Consider the following 22,525-nt stretch of genomic DNA (forward strand, 5'->3'; position numbering starts at 1 on the left):
TCTACAGGAATTTTGTACAATGTATGTGACAGCTGTTTATGGTTGTCTGTCTCCTCACTTTTGGAAATTCCTGAGAGCACTCCCTTGCTCTCAGAACCAAAATTTCAGCAACACTATTACCTCTGTATCACTGCATGTAAGCAAGAGTGCCAGTACAGACTCCTAGTGACAAACACCCAAATGATGGGAGCTGCAGGTCTGAATCTCTTCAGATTGTAACTAAAACAAAAAGATCTGCAGGCATATTAGGTTACAATTTAGGGAAGACTGCTGATGCTTCTCCTCTCATTTAGCTCTTTTGCAGGCAAAGAATGATTTCTGCTATTATCAACAGTAAGTGGGAGGATGTGGGGGTAGAGCTAGAGCGTGCGGTACCGCTACGTGGAGCATCTCTCCATAAGGCAGAAGAACTGGGAAGGACTGACAACCTTATATTTAGGTTCTGACTAATTCTACGACTACCAGAATCTTCTCCTCAGTCATATGATTTCCCACTTTTCTACTTTCACTTTTTAAATTTAATTCTATTACATCATCTCTTTTTTTCTTTTGTATTTCTTCAGATCAGAGGCTCAATATTGGTCTCCAGCAACCGCTTCCTCCTTTTTCATTTCTTCTTCTACTGAGTTCTTGCTGCCTTGCTCAGAACTGATTTACAGAATCCCTGCTGCTTTGTCCGTCTCTTCGCAGTTTCTAGTTCTTGAAATCTTCTGCACCTCATTGCTATTCCCACAGCCATGCCTTCCTCATGTGCCTATTCTTACTTGTTTCCAATTCTCCCTGCTACATTAAGAGCTAACAATGAGAACCCCAACCGGAATCCAGGAGCCAAAGGATCTACATTCTGTTCTCAGCGCTCATCTAGATCAGTATTGCATCCAAAACTGAACATCCTTATCTTCTGGTTCGAGGAGACACAAATATCACTGGGACAGATAATCACCTAAACACCATCTATTTATAGAAGGGGAGAACTGAGGTAGCCTGAAAAACTTGTGGGGCTTGTAGACTTGCTGAAACCTTGATTTAGCCTTGAATTTGATGTGGCCGAGAACACCAGCCTGCTGGTTCATGTTTCCAACTCTTCTCACACGTCATTTACAAAATGCTTAGAACATAGGTCTAGTAACTATTTTGGACTGGTGGATTGGCAGGGAGAGCCAAAATAACACTAGGTGAAAGGCAGGGGGTAAAAAAATACAATGTGTTTAATGAGAACTACTCATTCATCTCTTCACTCCTACACAGATTCTCTGCAGTATGGCTAGCAATGTAACTCTCTTCCTTTTGCAGAGCCAGCTTCTGATCTTCGATTTAAACAGGAGTTTTGTTAGAGATTAATTCAGTGAAGAAAGGATTGGGCCCTCAGCTGCAGCTCAATCCAGAGAACCTCAAGCACTCCAGCCACAGGCAAGGAATGAAATACACACATACATTCGCGCACTTACTTGCTGTATTTGTCGTCATATTTGCAGATATAGCTAAGGTGAGCAGCAAATGCTTCAACTGCCAATGGGCATGGAATTTCTCCGCTTTTTCTCTTAATTATAACTCCTGCATCAATTAAAAACATAACAGTTTAAAATCTACATGATAGGTCTAGTAACTAAAAAAATACCCCAAAGAACAGCTTGGGCTCAAGAATGCAACAGCAGCAGCCTTGGCTTATCAGCATGATTCTTGCTTCTTGGACCAGCTATGCTGGTCATAACTTATTTTCTGTTGCAATGCCAGTTGCCCACTCTTCCCCTTCTGCGGGTTGGTTCCCAGGTGTGCAGTACCTCTGTTAAAGTGACTGTACTACTGCAGCTGAATGGAAAAAGCCAATTAAAGGTCTATCTTTTTGGACTCTTTCCCCAACTCCAGTTCTGACAGTCAATGTATGACCCTTTTTATTGCACCAATACGGCTACTAATGCTAAGCAGGTAAATCAGACTTTGTAACAGAGTACGGGATTAGCTGCATGCACTCCTGTAGGCTCTTACTACATACCCAGCACAGCTTTCTACACTCTGATGGTAGAGGCTTGTGAAGAATAGCGGTTCCCTCACAGGATGCAAGAAGTCATCTTCTCTGAGGCTAGTGGAGTCTACAGGAACTACTGGAATTGAGATAATTCTGGCTCTGGAAACATCTTGAGAGTAACTGCTGTCAGTTTTGCCAGTTCGCTCCTGTGCCTGAGGTGAGGCTAGTGGGCAATCTGAAAGATCCCCAACCACCACAGTGCTTCTCTGCACTGAGGAAGCCTGTTCGCTGCTGAGGGAAGCCAGAGCTCAGACATACTCTTTGGCCCTTCAAGGGAGCTAAGCACACGTTTCTCTTTCTGTGAGTGATGTTTCCCATCCTGCCTGGTCAGCTGGCTAGATTTCAGCTCATCCGAGGTAGGTGATAATCCTGCCTACTGCAGAAAGGCAACAAGTCACCTGTAGCTGCAGACCAAACAGCCTCAGCATAGAAAAAGATGCAGTGCTTAGAGCAGGTTCATCTGAGAACAGGCCCAGTTCCCTCGTGTGGTGCTTTTTTTGACCTGGCTTTCTCCAACACTACAGCAGTATATAAGAGCCCATTGCTCTCCCAAGACATCATGTCAACACTCGTTTGTCTTCTGTCACCTTCCCCTCCGACCCCCATCATAGCTGTTAACAACTGCCTGCCCCCTTAGGTCTTCTCTGCTTCATTCTTCCTATCCTTCATGCTTTCTCCATCAAGGGGGAAGCTGCTTGTAGGAGGGAAGGATGAATAAAGCAAACTTGTGGTACTTTATTAAGCAGTCTGTTCCCTAAGTTTTGACTTCATTTCCCTGCCGGGTTTGCTAGTTAGCTCTACAGGCTATGGACTGTCTCTTGCTCCCTGTCTGTGGTGCATTGCCTAGTGGGGATCTCTGTTCCCTCTACCCCCCACAGAACAATAATATTTTTCTCCAGGTTTCAAGAAACACAAGTTTGGTTGCATCCTTCCTCAGCACTGTTTCACTACAAATACAGTTCTGGGCTTTCTGACTTCTCAAGCCTTCAAACTTGCCCATCGCCTTGCTTCTGCCAACTCTTTTACAATCATCCCTAAAATGCACCTCACGTTTTGATTACAGACTTCACCATTTCTTTCCTTCAGCTGGAAGTCTCATTCCATCCATTATCTCTGTCAAGCCCCCTGTGCTGTCCTAGCTGGCAGACTCTATTTTGAAGCAAGACATATGACACATACTAAATGTCCTGTTACATCTGAGCCATGCAGCAATTTATTTGGGGTCTTTAAAGTCAGATTTTTCATGAATCCAAAAAGATGTCACCTCTAAATTTTTCAGCTTTCTCCCTTCACCTGTGCACCCCCCCAAATGGGGTGTAAATGTAGCCCATGGGGAGGAGAAAACACAACTGAATGAATAAATCTTTTAAAACCTTCACATACTTATTATGGACTCCCCCCCCCCTTCTTTTTTTGATCCCTTTACTGACAGAATTGTGAAAAATATCTAGTCAGCAGAATGAGGAAAGAGGGTTGATTGGCATCAGCCTGTTGCACTGGTTCTGCAAAATCACTTACTATCCCAGCTGGGCAGGTCAGGAAACGGTGACGGTGTTCCTAGTGCCAGTGCTTTATAAAGAATCTCCTACTTTCTCTCCCCCTCCCCCTTTAGAGAATTTAAATTTCCTTTGTTTTCTAATCACAGTCCTTAAAAACGCAGTGTGATGGCAGCTATGTGAGCACCACATACTCCCTCTCATTTTCTGTTATATCCCATGTAACATTCTTTTGTTTCAGGAACATAAATAGCTTTATATGCACATTATTTTTATAGCCTTTCCCAGGCTTGTTTTGCAGCCATAGGCCACCTCTCCCAGGAGGCAACTGCTGGAGCTGGGTAGTGCCTAGCTGCAAGTCTCTGTGGCGAGCAATCCCAAGCAAGCTGACTCCCAGCACATCAGATGAGCTATTTCCCCTCCTGGTCCTCCCCCAGTATCACTCTGTTCCCTTCCCTGGCAGCACTCCAGGGCAACACAGCACCCATGCTGCAGCCCCTGCCGGCCTTTCCCTGCAGGCTGGAAGCGGTGCAGGCTGCTGGCCACACACTGCCACAGCAGAAGGCATCAGCTTTTTGGTTTTTGTTTCTCCTTTACAACCTCAGTGCTAGGATTGAGGTGATTAGCCCAGATTGTGGGAGTTTATTTCTAAGTTTCTAACCTATACGCTTAGGAAATATGACCGCAAATGAGGTAAACAGGCAAAGGCATACATGTTTGTTTCCATAAATACTTATTTTACACCAAACCATGATTTTAGGAGCTAAAATCATGGCTTTTTAAAATGAAGGCTCAGTAATATCAGCACCTGCATCCACCTTGGCAGGCTCTGAGATTTTGTAATGTAATTTAAAAAAGGGGGCATTGCACATTCCAAGTGTATGGCTATTTTTCGGGACTTCAATTTGCTACAGCTCTGAATCAGAATTGCAGACAGTTAGGATTGTACAAGTTCTAATATTCAAAGCCTTCAGATTAGAGCTCCCACTGGTCCCAACACAGTCTCATCATACTTGGACACAGCACCCTGAATGAATTCTCACAAAGGACACAGGGAAACTTAAGGTCAAAACCCTAAGCATCTCTGATTGTACTTTTAAGCTTCTCTGATTTTTTTTTTTTTTTAATGTTATGCCTCTTTCCGCAGACTTTCCAATTCTGTGCCTATCTCATAATTTTTCAGGAAACCAGTTTGTCAGACAGACAATCCTTGCTCCAACTCCCCCTGGGCTGAGAACCACACAGGGACTTACACAACTGTTTTATACAACTGTGATATCTCCACAACATTTGCCATCTTTCTTGTTCCAGTTGCATGGCCTTTAAGGGAGGAGTGGGAGAGAAAAGGCACAGACAGCAGGGAGAAGCTAAGTAGAGCTCCCTAGGGAAGCTGCAGCCTTAGACACAGGCTACGTCAGCAGGCTGTTTTGTGTAGCTGACTCCTGATTCTCTTTCTCCGCCTCAAGTGTTCTTGTCTTTACCATTATTTCTTCTCCAGCTACTCTCCATGCTTCCCTCTGGTCTCACTTTATCTTTCTATCTAGTCTGTACCCCTAACAACTGTCAAACCTACCAAGCCTTCTATCACCACAAGTCGCCTGTGGGATGCCAACATGCCATTTGCAGCTCTTCAGTCCTTACCCTCTGCTTATGCGGCCCAAGCTTCCTTTCCTATCCTTAGCCATTGTCCATTTAGCTTTTAAGTAGAGCTGGTTGGTGAAGAGCATCTGTGAAAGCGGGGCTGCTTCTCAAAAAGATCCCGTTTACAACAAGTTTTTGCCAAAGCCTAAGATGTTTGGAAGAAAGCAGTCCAGTTCCCTCAAAGCTTGCAAAGGAACCTCTGCTTCCAGGTCTGCAGGCTGCCTAAGCCATGGGATTTCCAGGGTTCGTGATGGGCTGGGAACCCTACTTGGCAACCAGGACCCTGGTTCCCCAGCACCAGGGGACCTGAGGAATCCTGGCTCCCTACTGCAGATCAGAAAGCCCAGGACTTCCCAAGTTTCCCCAAGTAGGATGGCTGCCCACTCCAGTCTTCTTTGTGTAAAAAATAGAAAAGACTGTAGTTATGTCTAGAAAAAAGTCCTGGAAATGGAGGGAAAGCAGGCTCCAGATCTAGAGTGGAAAAACAAAATGCATCCATGTCGCACAGACTGGGAATTCTGGATCAGCTATCACCTGCTTTAGAAAAATGGTCACCTTTTTTTTTTCTTTTTTTTCTTTTTTTTTTTACTGCCTGGAGGTCCCCATCTCTTATGGCTTCTCAGTACCTCTGTAGTAGAGGCACAAGGGAAAATTCAACTCAAATTACTGCTAAAAGGAAATTAAAAACTCCAAAAAATTTTGTTCTAGGTAGAAGCTTCATACCTGATAGTAGAGTAAGCAATTTACTTATTGTTGCAAGACTAAATGAATAAGACTCATCCCTTAGCATATGAGATGATGTATTATGACACACTCGTTCAAAACATCCATAATAAATACCAATGCTGCATCTAAGAATAGTATTCATAGATCATCTCTGACAAGTGCACTGTGCCCTGGTGCCTCTAGCTTGGGTGCACTCAAGATACATGCAAGATTTACCTTCTCCACTTTCCTTTAAATTGCAATAACTAGCCCATTATTTGTTACAGCCACCTCTGTTCTCACCTTAAGTCTTGTCTTGACTATCTCTTGCCTTTATTTTTTGTAGGTCTTTTCTTCATGGCCTTCTCCACCCCCAACAGCACTTACAGTTAACATAAAATTTGTTGTCAGACAATGCCACTGGCATCTGTCCCTGTCCAAACACCTTGCATGGGTTTTATTCCAGTTCATCCCTACTTCCTCTCCCATTTAACACCCTTGCTCAGCCTGTCTGTGCTACAGACTTGCCTCAAAGAGCACAGATTCCTTCTCTTCCTTCTTCTCTGTATCACTTGGAGGAGACTTTGGTGGTCAAGCTTCAAGATGGCTTAAACTAGCATTGCTCCACTGACTTCAGAGATGCCAAATCAGAGGCAGGCAATCTGGTCTCCTATCTTCCTACTGAGTCTCCATCTGTTCTCAGATCTTCATAGAGACTCTTCTTCCCCCAGTGCAACTCTCTAAAAAGCCAGCCTCAGTTTTCTGCTCTGATTCACTGTGAACTATGTCAACTGTCCCAGGCAGTATTTTGTGAGCAATGTTTTGGGCAAGTCTTGCCTACCACACACACAGGTCCTAATCAATGGACCTTAAACTACCTCACATACAATCCTGTCGAAGCTACGACATGGCCAAGGTCATTCATAAGCACAAAACCTGACACCTCCATGTGCTACTTGTAAAGGAGACTGCCAGGCACATTCACCTCAGAGTCTGCTTTTGGCCCATTTTTTAAAGTGGCAGTTAACACTGACATTTACATAAAATATATTCTTCTAACTGGCTTTTAAGTAGTATTTATGAATCATACCCAAAGACAACAGTTTTGTGATAGCATGACACTTAGCAGGTCCATTCACTGCAGCTGAATAATCTAAACTTGGCAAAGTGCACATGGGAAACAGCGCAAATCCTCATCATTAATGCCTTCAGTTTAATTCACTTTTAGCAGAAGGTCCTGTTAGCACAGCAGAACCGGAATGCTTCCCACGCCCAAGTCAGAGACTGCAATCATGGAGTAACACTGCTCCAGGTACTGGCTTCAGCAGGATCACTGAAGTGTCATTTTTCCTTCATGTATGTATTTGCAAAGTTAGTGCTCAGATTCCAGTCCCTCCATGTTGCCAAGTTCAATTCAAGCCCTCAACTTTGCTCCTTTAGCCTATATGCATAAGTGGGAGTCATTTGGGACTCAGAACATGAGCAAACAAGATGTATTTGAATTGGTAGCTTTACATATAAAGGTTTAGGTTAGTCTCAGGTAGTTTTTCTAGGCATTTTCAAACAATACATGCTTCTATAGATATTTCTCTCTGAATAATAACAATGAAGAGAAACTGAAGTGACGTTTTCACTGAAAGATAAGTTTCAAAGAGTTAACTAGTGATACTGGATCTTACAGAGGTTTCCATGCCTTCTTAAAAACATTTGTATACTTTTGAAAAGAAAAAGATTTGAGTCCTCATGAAGCTCTCTCCAATTATTTGTTATCCAAGTTATCTGTTTTGGTTCCTTTTCATCAATTGCTAAAATCAATTTAACATAAAACAGGAAGTTTTAATCATATTTACTTCTGGCAAAAAGACATTTGCTTGTGACTAGGTTTTTACTGGATAAATTAATTGTAGGATCTGCTCAGAGTTCTAAGTACATTATGACATGTATTAATATTCTTGTAGCAGCAAATGCGGATAGTATAGTGTTATACAACAACCCCTCTTCTCTTCTCTGACCATCAGCAAAGACATAATCTTTATACCTGAAAGGATATAGCCTCTACCAGTCCAAGCAAAGGAGACTGCACTAGGAGTAGGCTTTTAACTTCTGTGTAGGGAAAAAATAATAGCTGTAGGAAGACACAAAAGGTAAGTAAGTGATCACTACTGCTACCATTTATCCAGGATATTATGATCAAGCTCTTTGTTCAGGCTTATTATCAAACTCAGTGACTCATCTTGCCTTGTCACTTAAAGCACGTGTACTTCCCAGATGAGCAGTAGGAATATTGCTTACCTTGTTGAACCGGTGAATAGGCGTTAGTCAGAAAACGAAAGTGCCCTTTATTGTACCAGCAGATCAAGGACATGTTTCCCTTCATTTTTATTCTGTACTGTCCTCTGGACTGGGGAGTTTCAGGGTTGTTCAGCATGGATGGAGGTAGGCCTGTGCAGTCACTTTTCCTGGCACTCAGCAACCCACAGCAGTAAATCTCTGCACGTGAAGAAAAAAACACTGCCTATCAGCAAGCCAGTCTATGGATCTAGAAAGCAAGGGCAGTGGAGCAAGCCTGACTGACATGACTAGACAAAGAGCTGTCTTAAAACATTCTAGTTCAACAGACATGTTGGCCAACTGGGCTTTTCCTACAATACCTAAGATTTGTGTCCTAAATGTCTCTGGAATCTGAGACAAGTGCAGAAAGCTTGTGCCTATTATGAAATGTACTGACATCTCATGCACAGATACAATGTAATAACAAGGAGATGAATTCAGGATGAGTATCTTCCCAGCAATGAAATCTATAACGTGTGTAATATTTGGCACAAGATGTCTAAAACCAGACTGAAAGAAGTAAAGGGAGATATACATTACGGAACAAATCAGAATTTATGATGCAAGAAACTCTTCAATGTTTAACTAAGAATAAATTGTAGAGGGTGTAGGGAGGGAGGGAAGCTATAATATCTTAGATGCCAGCTGAAATAATTTCTCCTACATGATTCTCATGATGCTTTTAATCACAATATAAATAATGGACAAACTTTGGTTTCATCTACTGCTTCATTGTTCAATCCAGTCCTTGTTTTTCAGCTTGGCTTTCCTTACACCTCAAATATCTGGCTTTTTAAGGAAATGATGCTTAAGCAATTGAGAACTACTGAAATCACTGATGCATGTGCCAGAAGGATGGGGAAGATGGAAACACAAAGTTCTTAAAAGTTCAATGAAAATGGATTTCAGGAAAAGGGGATATACCAAATCAGTGCCCCTGCTGAGGGAGCAATGATACAGCAGTCTTCTCCTGCACAGACACTAGAGGCTCTGCATACAGGAGACCAGGCCACACACTTTGCTGCTCAGAGCTTCTTGGCTTTTTCATACATGAAAGAGGCAATGGATAAATTCTAACACCACAAAACACGTCTCAATGCAGCAAGGTGGGAACAAACAAGACATTGCAACGCCATTGTCAATGCCAATGCTTGAACATGTCATTAGGCCATGAAATAATGGTCTACTTCTGTTAGTCCAAGCAAAGCAAATCTTCCTGAGGAAATTAATGAATCTCAAGGAAAACTTAGACTGAAATTTCCTTGGTATCCCTTGGTTTTGCATTAACCTACCCTAATGGAAAGAATATATGGGCATGGAAGCAGATGACATCTGTGTACACCATTCATATGGCAGCTGAGGCCTGTGGTAGTTTAAAGCCAATCTGTTAGCTAAGACTACTCGACCAAATTTTTCATCATGCTGAATTGTGCATATTAGATAAACTGTCATCTTTACCAAGGAAACGCTAAGTCGGACTATACTTACTGGCTTTCCCAGAGCATCTACCTGTGTTCTTTGGTTTCCATTTACATGCAACGGTATAAAACCAAGCTAACAACTGCATTACTGCATTGGAACTTCAGAACAGCAACAGTCATCCTCGAGACCCCTCCATAATTAATTCTAGCCTTTCCTTTAGCTCAGGCAGTAAGTCCACAGAAAGATTCCAGCAGATGTTTCACTCCTCCTACAGAATAATGGGAACCGTGTCCTCTCTCAGGAACACACTGTAACCTCCCTGCTACATATCCTCAAAAGGTGCAACAGTTCTGCAAATTTACTAGTATCTCTCATCATGGATGACCCCCTTAATCTGCAGAATTTTTTAAAAACACCCAGTTACTATAGCAATAAAAGCTATAAAAATTAAGTCCATCTGGCTCAATTAAGTTTTTGCATATAATTAAATCTGGATCACACCCGGTGTTTGCCACATACACAGGAGTCAGTGGAGCCTGGCTGTCCTCATCTGGTCTTCTAAGCTAGGTTGGGCACTAACAAAAGCAAAGATGAGGAAGTATGGCCTAGCCACTCGAGTTCATTTCTGGGATTTCTAGGACCTGAAGAGCTTGTGCTGAAGTTTATTTCACCACATCTTCGTTAGTACCACTCGCAAAGGCAGTGAGACTCAAGCTAATTCAAGCAAAAGTACACATTCTGCAACCATATATCCTGAATGCAACACTGATTTGAGTCGGAGTTAGGGCAACTGCAGGGGGCCACCATGGGAAGGAGAGATGACAGTTTGTTTTATTCCATGTACTGGAGTTGCAAGATGCTGGGAAGGTTGTGTGAGTAGGGGTGACCATGGCACAGTCACCTAGGCTTGTGATTCCTGCCTGATTATATGCAGTTTGTGCCCACCCCAGCTCTTCTGCAGGACTGATCCTGCTGCTCCTACTGGTGCAGAAAATGCAACGTGGTGTTTCAAAGAGGTCATACTTTTCAGGGAAACATGAGGCAACAGGCTTTGGGAGGTGCTACCCTCTATAAAAGACAACACTCTTGTTTAGAAGGGGAAAAAGGAAAGCACACTATGAATGAGTGTTCCAGCAAACAACAATGACAGCTCTCTGCTTGCAGAATAGATAATTTGGAGCATTTCAGTGCTTGTTTCCAGTTCTATTCAGAGGCCAGAAAAAGAAATGCTTTATATGTCCCCTGAAAAAAGAGGATAATTCAGGCTTTTGATTTTTAAAAAGATCAAAGTGCCCAGCCTTATTTTCTGAAGTTTTCTCAGCTCTTGGTATCTTCAAAGACCTGAGAATTATGTTCACTGATATCCTTTTATATTTCTAGACACATATTCTTTACTGTGGTACAGTGGTACAGTGAAGGTGCTACACAGGAGGTTTTCAAAAAAAGAACATTGTGTTTTTGCAGTAACACAAGTGTGGGTTTGGATTAGGAAAAGAAAATGATAGTTATGGTTCCACAAAAAATTTCATAGGATCATAAGATTATAGGATAATTCAAGTTGGAAGGGGCTTCAGGAGGTCTCTAGTCGAACCCCCTGTTCAAAGCAAATCAGCTGTATGGTCCAATCAAGTTGCTCAGGGCTTTATCCTGTTGGGTCTTGAAAACCTTCAAGGATGGAGACTGAATGACTTCTCTGGGCAACCTTGACTGTCCTTGGTGAAGGTGATTTTTCCTTGTATCTACTCTGAACCTCTCTTGCATCAACGTACTCCCGTTGCTCCTCGTGCTTCCACCATGCACCACTGTGAAGAGCCAGGCTCCATCCTCTCGATAACCTCCTTCTTGGTACTAGCAGGCTGCTGTTGGGTCCCCTGAAGCCTTCCCTTCTCCAGGCTGAACAAGAGCAGTTCTCTCCTCACCATGGGGCATGTGGTTCAGCCTGCTGGGCTTCTGCTGAACTTGCCTTAGTAATCAATGTCTCTTTTGTTTTTGTTTCAGGTTTTATTTTTTGGGGGGTGTTTTTTTTGGATAGGGGGTGCCAGCAGTGGCCTACTGGATGTAGTATTCTAGATGTTGTCTTAACAAGTGCTGAGTAGGAGGGGTTAATCACCTCCCTTGATCTATGGGCTACACTCCTGTTAATGCAGCCCAGGGTAGTGTTGGCCGCCTTTGCTGTCAGGGCACATTGTTCAATTTGATGTCTACAAGACCCCCAACCCCTTTTGATCAAGAATTTTGAGAGGAACTAATATCTTTTTGATGGGTGCCTCTTTTTCTAGATTTTCTAAAATCCCCTTCAGTTTCCTTAAATACCAATTTAAATGCCCAAACAACTAATAGTTTCTCAAAATTAGCCTATTTAAATCTCGCCCTTTGTCAAGGGTCACAAAAGTAAACATAGAGGAGTTAAGATGAATACCAGTTTCTTTTTGTCTTCAACTCTCCATGGGATCTTTCCCTTTCTACCACTGATCCAGCTCTAGCTCAGAAGTGAATTTTTCTTGAACAGGAAAAGTTAGTTTGACACTTTAAGAACATGAGCACCCAAGCATAGATGCTGTTGTCTTCTCCAGGCTCTCATGACACATTTTGGCCATGGTATGTACCTGTTTAGATTTAGTTAGCCAACCGCATGCTAAAAGAGCATCAAGGCCATTGCTGAGGGTGGCTGTGATACACTAGGAGAGATCTCTCTGAGGAGTCCAGGCTTCTCTGTTGGCCTTCCCAAAGTGTGCAGCCAATGCAGTGAGATCCCAACAGGTGCCAGCCGTACATTACCTGCTTTGCAGTACAGTCAATACACACCATCTCCTCCAGTGCTCTTACTGACTTTACTGCTGGCTTAACATTTCTAGCATCTGATCTCTCCCACTATCTCATAGTTCTTCCAGTTTAACATTCCCTTTCCAAAGTAGTGAGCTGGCCCTTAGTACCCTGTGGCAAATGCAGACAATCCCATGTCCTTGTTCAACAGAAACACTGCTTTCAGGTTCTCCCCATAATCATCATTTTCCAAGCTGTTTTGCAAATGCCAGTAAACATGCTTAGGCCACCCCCCTCCTAGTCTCAACCCTAGGAGAAGTGATGGTGTGTATCAGATCAGAAATTTCATCTTGGGAACAGCTCTCAAATATCATAAAAAATCTCGTGAAGCCATATAACAAAACAAGAATGAAACTAAAATCTCTTCAGTGTAAAGCCTATTAATAGTTTACAGCTGTCAACAATTTGAATTACCTGTAAGTAGCAAACATTCAGCTGCTTCAGTAGGCCTGCACCTTTTTCACTGTGGTTACAGACCAGCTGAGTCATGCCATATTGTCTTTCTCCTTTCCCAGTTGGGCATAAAGGGTGTGACTCAGAAGTCAATTTTTTTGTTTGACAGTCTTTACTTTTAAACTTGAAACACCTCAAGTACTGGGAGTATGTGGGGTATCCTCTATATTTTGTGATCAGACATTTTGCATTATATAGCTTTGGTAGTCTTAAAATGTAATGGTTATAGTCAGCCATGAAATCAGTCATTTGCTAAAGAACAATTTCCAGTCAAAGGAAAAATGCCAGTGAACTATAAATATGCTTCACTTCTTTCCCACATGGCTGGTTGTATCATTTGGTAAACCATGACTGCTTTTGTTGGAGTATGGTGGTATTCCACTGTACTCTGTGAGTCTCCAGTTTATCTGAAAAAATTTAGGAGCTAAATCCTATACTGCGCTCAACAGAGACAGTCTCCTCAGTGGTAGTGCAAACTGAAGTGCAGGCTTGAGAGTCTCAGCTACAGCACTGGTATAACTCAGTAGAATTCTAGTTTTAAACAGGAATCAAGATACTGTCTCAATTCCACGTCTTTTCCCTCTGGTCACATTTCATGAATATAATGGCCCAGGTGGGTTTAGTTTTCTTCAACATAAAGCATGACAAAAGCAGAACTTATGCTGAAGGGACATTTGATAGAGAGGATGTCCTGGGCTTACTCTGTGCACTAGCAAGAAGCTGGCTGATACAGCCACACTGACACATTGATGGTTATTCTGCTGTCGAGTGTGCTTTTGCTGGTGTAGTTTATGCTTTGAAAACTTAAAAACTGCCTTACCAAGGCATGTTTGTACCAGCAAAAATGCAAACCATGCTAGGGTTTTTGCAATGACGTATAACTGTCAGTGGGACATCACATCTGTAACAGATATTAAGCCAAAGATTTCTAAGGCACACCTTTAAAGATTCATCCTATCCCTAGTCTTTCACAACTGGCCAAAAAAAATCACAGGCAGGAGATCCCTTGAGAAGCCCCCCAAACCATGCAGATTAGACCTCACATTTTTAAGGCAAAGAACAAAAGCAAGAGCCTTAAATATACTTGTTAAAATAGGTTTACACCTTCATTCTGAATTTGGAAGATTCACAGAGCATAAACTCAACTTAAAAAGACCTCTGCATAGTACTTTCTCAGGAATGAGACCTTTTTTAGAGATGACTGACCTATCTACACAAGGAATTGAAAAGCCTTTCAGCAGTAGTTTGAATTCAGTAGCAGGAGGCTCCTAGGTCTTTCATCATTAAAACCCAGTAAATCACCAGATACACACCTTGCTTCTCAAATTCTTCAAAGAGATTCAGGCTGGTAATGCTAGGGCCAGTGAAGATGATGTAGTTCTTTCCAGATGCATTCTGACAAAGACTTTTGGCCACCATACTGTGGAGCTGCGGTTTGTTCTTCAAAGCATCCAGCCCATCAGCACCACTCCCTTCCTTGAGATGGACATAAATCTTAAATGAGAAACAGGAAGAAAAATCAGAAGGTTACAGGGAATCTGGAGGGAGCAGATGCAATTGCCAACACAACCGCCCCACTCAACTGGAGACAAACTGAGGATTAAAATGTATCTGAGCAGCAGATACATTTTAAAAACTGCTAATATTTAAAGCCCCTTTGAAAGGGCTGTTGCTTTAAAACTACCACAGGTTAGCTGGCACAGCTACAGATAAACACAGGGTTCTTTGCCTCAGCTTAAGAGCTTCCTGAGGTGGTTGTTGCTGTTGTGCAGTTGGAAGACTGTTTGCTTGGCAGTAAAAAATCTCAAGTCATAACGGAGACTATGTGCTATACTGAATCTGCATAGCATTTATTGCTGCCAGCCAAAGGGTTGCGTGGAAACTTCAGTTCCAAAAAAGGCCTCTACAAGATGACCAGAAGGAAATGGTCCATTAGCTTTACTGCAGTAATGTTCAGATTTATTTCTGTTGGCAGTGGCCATTAGGCTGTGATGCAAGCGCAGGTGCACCCCCATAAATGAGGAGCCAGCAATACACACACTTAACCAGCCAGAACATCCTAATCAGGCTCTCCAGGCACAGCACTAGTTCTTAGCTCCTTTTCTTAGATCATGATTTGGAGACAACCCACCAAAACAGATTGAACCAGAAAACAGGGTACAGTGCAATATGCTGCTTTTCAGAGTTAAATGCCTGGTTCCTTTGTAGCAGGCTGCAGAAGCTTTAGCACATATCTGCCAGGGGGCAGCTCGCATCATTCTTGCAATTAAAGAGCTGTCATCGTCATCCGTAGGTGGACATGTCTGTTTGTGCTAGAGAGCAGGAACATTTGCCCCTTAGTAATGTGACTATAATTAACTGAACACAGCACAGCTCGCATACCTGCACCAATTGAAAGAGGGCCCTCCAGAAGAGGAGTCCTACGCCTTGCCATGCAGAGAGAGAAAGCACATACCCTTTCTGTGGATAGAAGCCTTCCATTTTATTTCATTGACAGTATTTCACAAGCATAACTTTCACTGAAGTTGAATACCTATTAAAGATCAGCTGGGCACCTGACTTTCTTCTTGCTCTTAAAGTCAGTAGAAATATCCCACTGGCAAGAGAAATGAGAAGATGCAAACTCTGTATTCAGTCCCTAAAGCAGTTTGTAATTCCATAGGACTTGTGAAGATTTAAATACACACACACACACTTTTTGAAAAATTTGCCCAGACGTGCCTTCATGACTTTGGCTCCAAAGTACTCAAATCAGAGGAAAAGCTTAAACTTGCTCGGGCACTGAGGGACAGGTGAAAGAAATTCTGCCTCGTTTGTTGAAGTGATGTATCCACGAGCTTTTCTTGAACTTGCTTGAGACCTCAGCCATCCAAAATACACAGCACAGCTTTCCTGTATATGTATCCATCTCTCTTACCAGCAGACTCCTTCAAAAAGGAAACTTCATCACAATACCTAGAGAATAAAAATGCTAGCATGTTTGCAGTAGTACTCTCAGGAATTTATGATATCTCAGTGATCTTAGAGGTGAACAAAAATCAACTAAACCAGTTTCTCCCTGTTTTTAGATGGTGCATCTCCCAGCACTGGTATTTGAGACATACCAATGTAATGTTCCCTAGCTATTCGTCCATCATGGAACAGACCCCAGAGGAGTATGTTATGTATGAAACCTCTGAGAGATGAGACAAGATTTGCATTTTGAAGTAATTAACGTGCTAAAGAATAAAGTTGGTGCAAGGATAAGATACACACTAACTCCAGAAAAGAAAGCCATGTTTTAAAAGAAAGCCTTAAATATACATTTCAAAAAACATTCTCTTTTGGATAAAAATAATCTCCTGATGAGGACAAAGGCAGGAATGCTGGCAGACTCTCTGACAATGCTCCACTCAATTTTGAAAGCTGTCAAATTTTCACTTCCACCAATGCTAAGCTTATGAGAACGAGCTAATTACAATAAGTCATTTAGGTTATTAATTGGGGCTCAAGAGAGCAGCTTAACAGTGGAATGCATACAAAAGGCAGATCATTCCAAAGTTAATGGCAGAGATATTGCACTATTTTTGGTATCAAAACTAAGATTAGGTTACTAGTGTGCCAGCACAGAGACCCTACATCAAGCCCTTAACATTTACAGACAAAGCAGTGAAGACACAAAGGATGCAGACAGATTAGTTTTGACCTTGAGTTAGCAGCTGAGTTGTAAACAAAGCAATCATCTCTAGGTCTAGGAAAGTGTCCAACAACCCCCCCCCCCCCCCCCATTGCAGTAGGTCTTAGCCACCCAAGAGCCTCTCTTACTAGGTGCTCATTTGCCATTCCTTACAGAGTATTATCCAAGGTATGAGACAATCTGCCAGTGCTGTTGGTGGGCCAGTTGGTTCCTTACCATACGCTGGTTTGGGTCCACAAGCCACTACTATAGAGAGCATACCATGCAGCTCTCCAATGATGTATCAGTACTTTCACATCAAGATGATCCATATGCCATAGACTTTGCTAGCAGAGTTCCCTGTGCACTTGGAGCATCTGGCACTCTCCCTTTGTGTTCCCCTCTTGTTCAAGGGTCCCTGTAACAGCCACCTTGTGATTCTCATGCCCCCTTGCTCCTGTTCACTTCCCCAGTGTCATTTAGCCAAACATCCATGTCCACTATTAAACTGGCCCTCACTCCTGCCTCCTCCTGTATTAACATCCCCTCCTTGGGCACTTCCTTGCCTATCCAAGCACAGCCCTTGTTCACAGCACAATTATTTCTTGTTTCAGAGAAGCATCATTCAAAGCTTTATCACGTTCAGTTCTACTGGGAAGACAGGTGACGGCACCACAATGTTGGAAGGCATTAAGGCCTCTGTAAAACAGCAGCTGCATACAGACAATTGGCAAAGACATAGCTGTGAGCACCCTTGCAAGTGGCTACGATCCCATGTGGCTCTTACTTTCCTTCTCCCCCTTCTCTCATCCGATTTATTTCAGTTCTACCTCCAGTCTTTAAGATCCTGACTACTGAAGCCTACAGTATTCCCTCACATTCTATAATTCATTAAATGTGTTATTTAGCAGTCACCAATCTGCAGACAAAACACTGAATTGTCATGAATTGACTTCACAGGCACAGTCAGAAGCTGCTTCCTCAAAAACATTGGTTAATTCATTCACCAGAGCTGCTGATTTGCCTTGTGTCAGTGTTAGAGCTTTGTGCTTTTTCCACATGCTCCAACAGCAAAACAACATCAGAAGCACCGGCCCTAGAACTGCTGCAGGACAACAGACGGAGATGTTGGCAACAACATGCACTACTTCTGAGAGTGACAGTCAAAGCAACATTTCTCAAATATCTGCAGAGGTCACATTTACTGAAGTGACAGTCATGTGGCTTCTAGTTGCTATTGATCCATTCGATCTACAAGACCAAATGGGATTTTCTAAAGATGTGACATCATTTGTCTAATAAAGCAACTACAGGCTGAAGCTCTTTACCCTGCAGTGCTGGAACAGGGAGGAAACTTTTTCTAGTCATCCCTCAATTCTTCTTGTCTTACCAGCATGCTTATGCATTCAGTTCTGCCATCTTTCTATCTGGTGCAGCCCTACTTCTTTTTACCCAATGTGTTTTGATCCTTTGTGCACAATACAAGCTCTCTTCCCACTCCTTTTAACTCATCCCTCAAACCATCCTCTTTTCTGCCTTTACTCTCCATGCAGCATTCTATCAGTCTCTTCCCCCCAAAAAAATGACAATAAGAAAGGACTTTCACAGTCTCTGGCTCACCTTTGCCTTCCCTTCCACTGCAACTGCTTCTGCCTCCTTCCATCACAAATGTGGAAGTAGATATCAAATCAATATACCTGATGGCAGAGCAACAAGCTATTCGTGAAGACTGTGCTGAGCAATTCCAAAACAGAAGAAAAACAAATAGTGTAAACGATTCTGGAAAGGCCAGTTCACCTACATAGCAGCAATGAGAAAAGACATCACAGTTCTGAACAGGAGATTCTATACATTGACAGATGAGAGGCAATTTAATCTGTCATTCAGAAACTCAAAACAAGCATGTTTGGCTACAGGAACAGACTGCTAGAGAAAGCTACTAGAGAAAGGAAGAACAATAAGACAGAAATCACTGCTGCTTAAGGTCTCAGAGTAGTCATTCATGCTACAAGCCAACAGAGTTTTCCTGCTCTGTGATGGCATCTACTATCTATGGAAAATTCATGTGGAGGGTTCATAAGGTCTTGCCATGAATTGGGGTAAAAAATGAGCAGTTTGGAACAAAAGCTGTATCTTGACTGTACATTTAAGAGTGCCCTAGAAACTAAAATATTGGTGATTCTGTTCATATTCAGAGCTCAGATGGCAAATCGAAAGCACGTGTGAATAGCACATTCCAAATATTCCACATTCATACATAATTGAAGCACCCCAGGGTATAATTCTTAAGCAAAATAGATGACATTTGGAAGAAAAAAAGGTGGGAGTAGTAATAAACAGGAGGAAGATTTTGAAGGCTACATTGTGCAAAATATCTAACATAGGGCAGACCCTAAACAACTACAAAACAGAAGCCAAGTATTTAGATGATGCAGCTATGAAAGCAAGGAAACAAAGAATGGTAGTCATACTTTTTGGATCTTAAACAGCTATTGAAAAAAAACCCCTTTTTTTCCTATAGACTTCACGGCCAAATACTCGATTGCTCATTCTGCACCGCTCTCTAGATCCTACCTCACCCTATCTTCCCCTTTTACCTAAACCCCATTTCTTTACTGTTCCTGTTACCATCAATGTTGGGAGATCCTCCCCTCCAATTCCATCCCAAACCTTCTGCAGTCAATATCCCACCCCTTTTTAATGCCCTCTTCTCAGCCAGTTCCTAGGTCTAGCTCTTTCTCAGCAACCATTGGCACCAACGACTGTGGTCTTCTTGAGACTGGATCTTTCCATTGATACTATCCTCACCTTATTCTCCCCCTACTTCTCCGAAGCCTACTGCAAAAAAAGCATTCAAAGGACACGCAGCTTGCCCATCCTATTCACAAGCAGCTCTTGGAGTTCCCTACAAAGTGTTTTCCTTGGTCCCCCTCTCTTCTCCCTCTGCCTCCCATTCCAAACAATTTCAATCCGTAGTAACACACAGACCTAGCTAACATCTCTGTGCTGAGGAATGGAAAACCTCTATTTCTTCCGTACACGTTCTTCAAAGTTTTGAACATGATATTGGTGACACTGGCAGAGAGAAACTGCTAGATACATTAGTTGACATCTCAAGCCCAATATGGCTAAAATTAAAGCTCTCTGCTTTCCTTCCACCAACACCCTTCCTCCACATGATTTCTCCATCACTGCGGCCACTACAATTGTTTATGGCAAACCTACAACCTGGGCAGCATCAGATGCAGACTTCTCTCCCTAGCTTCTCCGAGGCCGGCCACATCTAAGTCAGGCAGGTTCATTATGCATAACACCTCTAAGATACAGCTTTTCCTACTCATTCACATCCCTAAGAACCACCTGGCTCTCATCTCAATTACTGCAACCATTCTTCTTTCCCTTGGCCCTGCTTATGTGTATCTTGATACCAGACAGTGCACTGCCTCAGAGAACATTTGCCTATTTGCTTTGACCATGTCAGCCTTCCATCAGTTCCCCCTTCTTTATAGCATCAAGTGGAAGTGGGCCTGGAAAATGGAAACCAGCCTTCACAGTTTAGCCCTCTCTCTTCAGCTCTTCCTTTACCTTTTCATTATACTGTTTCCTGCCTATGTTTGTCCGATGACACCATACACCCAGCTATTGTTGCCAAACAAGGCCAATTTTATTTATTGCCATACTGCTCTTCTCCTGCTTCGTTGGAAGCAACTGCTAGCCTCTGCAGAGCTCTTTGCTTTTGCTCTTCAATACTCTTCTTAGAAAGGATGCAAGCCTCCTCCAACTCAATTGCTAAGCTATGCATTGGTATTACCACCCTCTTAACATGGCTCTACCAGGATCCCTCGCTGTAACTGCCAGCCCAGCTCAGGTCCGTGATCTGAGGCCTCACTCTGGTACCACACCGTTGCACAACCTTGACTCAGTTTTACTGAGCAAATTGCTGTTGAGCTGTGAAAAGATACGTAACTGAGGAATACAAGATAGCAAAAGTACCAGTCAGTGATTAACAGTTACACCACAGTTAGAAGCAGTGTAACTGTTGAGATGCTAATAGTTAGCAACTCAAGAAGAAAAACATTTGCATAAGGAGTTATAAAACCTTAAGAAAAATTAGAAGAACCTTAAGAAAAATCCAATTCAATAACATCGAGGACCCAGCTCATTTCGAAGGAGCAACAAGGCTGACTTCCAAGGAGCAACATGACTGCCTGGCCTGTGTAGGCTCACTGGGAGCAGTGAGTATATACACGCTTAGCAGTGTTTTAGTCCTACCTGTCTACTGTATGTATTAGCCAACAAATAATGCTGTATATGTTCTGCTTGCAGAGTCTCTGGGCATGCTGAAAGATGCTTGAACAGAAGTGACTTGCTGAGGGAGGCTTACGCCTCCATCTTGTATTTACATGATAAACTTGCCAGGCTAGGGATTATCTTTTTGTTCTGTATTTATACAGCATCTAGCACAAAGAGATTCGATCTGTGGGTGGAGTTCCTATGGCAATACTATTAAGTAAGGAAGTAAGGAGGCTCTATTGCTTTCATCCTCCTTCAGGCAGAGTTGCACTGAGTGAGAACAGCTTCAGAAAGGAAAAGAATATCATACTGACTATGTAACTGTGAAAAGCATCAGCAAAACCCCAAGCACCACAGATTAGAACTAAATAATAAACCTCACTCCCACCTAAAAATAGACACTGGGACTGCCCACAAACACTGGTAGAGATCTCTGCATTTGAGTTACATTTGGATATTTACTTTTCCCATACATCTAGAAACACAGTAGGATTTTAAATTCTAGAGAAATGAACTGGGCTGGCCCACCACACATCTGGAAAGGTTACTTCCTACTCAGCATTGGCAGGCAAAAGAATTACTGACTTTCAATTAAGATTTGAGATTCTCAGATGCTGACAATAGAGATCTACACACATTAAACAGCCAGAGCCAGTTGGTGGGAGTCAAAGGAAGAAAGCAGACAAGATTTTCCAAGCAACAATGACTGAGGACTGAAGGTGATCAGCTTTCCTGGCACCCCCTCCCAGCCAAAGTCTGACCTTGAGAATCTGTTCAAAGCAGCACACTATGCCTGTGCAGTCCAGATGCAACTGTTTCACTGACAGTGAATTTATCCGGGCACTGCTTAAAGAAACCCATAGGCTCAGACTGTTTTCTAAACAGAACTTAAACAGGCTGAAACAACAACATTTCTGAGTAGCTTTATTAAACAAATACACAGATGGCTAGCTCTCCTGCAACTCTGACCTTGAAAACCAAATTCACCCCAGGCTTATTTCCCCCTCCCTCTTCTCTTTCCAAAGGGAATGGGTAAAATCAATTATGGCTTAACAAGTGACTGAATGCACTTATGTGATATGCTGTGAAATTATAAATTCTTCAGGGCACCTTCTCAGATTCCCTTAATTATGATTATAGGGGACTCTGGAAATAAGTGCTTACTGTGTAAAATCACCAAGGTTATTAAGCTATTTGTGATAGCTGTACTTATCCTGTAAGTAATCAAGAATGAACTATGGCATTTATTATAAAAGCATGAGGCTTATATTGTTTTCTCCTTTGCTACAACTGAGAGATACTGTAAGAAATCAAGACATTCTGCAGTAGAAAAAGCAACAGAAGGCAGCAGCTGAGGCACTGCAGTTTGAGTCAGGCAAGCTGAGGTTTATTCCCAGCTCTGCCACTGAGCCACTGATCTGTGGTGTGACCTCAGGCAACTCACTTTTACTGAGACTGCAGCTCTTCAGGGAGAGAGTCATTTTTTACACTCTCATTTGGGGGCCACCCTGATCTGGGTGGCATTCCTTAAATACTACTGTAATACAAGCCGTTGATAGGTCAGTAATGTGGGAAGACTTGAGTTGCAGGGACACAGTTCTTTTTCCTAATCTGTTCTGACTCATCCCTTCTTCAGGGTAAGCAGCAGAAGGTGGAAACTCAAATTCAGTCCCAGCAAAG

General features: G+C 42.5%; 1 protein-coding gene across 1 annotated transcript in view; it reads right to left on the minus strand.

The window, feature by feature from the left end:
* Positions 1-22,525, minus strand: part of PGBD5 (piggyBac transposable element derived 5) — a 76,027-nt gene that overhangs the window by 8,217 nt on the left and 45,285 nt on the right. The window contains exons 4-6 of the mRNA XM_064509266.1: positions 14,211-14,391; positions 8,161-8,358; positions 1,449-1,554 (exon numbers count right to left, since the gene is read on the minus strand). Coding sequence (XP_064365336.1) covers positions 1,449-1,554; positions 8,161-8,358; positions 14,211-14,391 — 485 coding nt within the window. The remainder of the gene's footprint in view (positions 1-1,448; positions 1,555-8,160; positions 8,359-14,210; positions 14,392-22,525) is intronic.

This window comes from Dromaius novaehollandiae, chromosome 3 (genome assembly GCF_036370855.1).
Source record: "Dromaius novaehollandiae isolate bDroNov1 chromosome 3, bDroNov1.hap1, whole genome shotgun sequence".
In the NCBI taxonomy this organism is placed as follows: Eukaryota; Metazoa; Chordata; class Aves; order Casuariiformes; family Dromaiidae; genus Dromaius; species Dromaius novaehollandiae.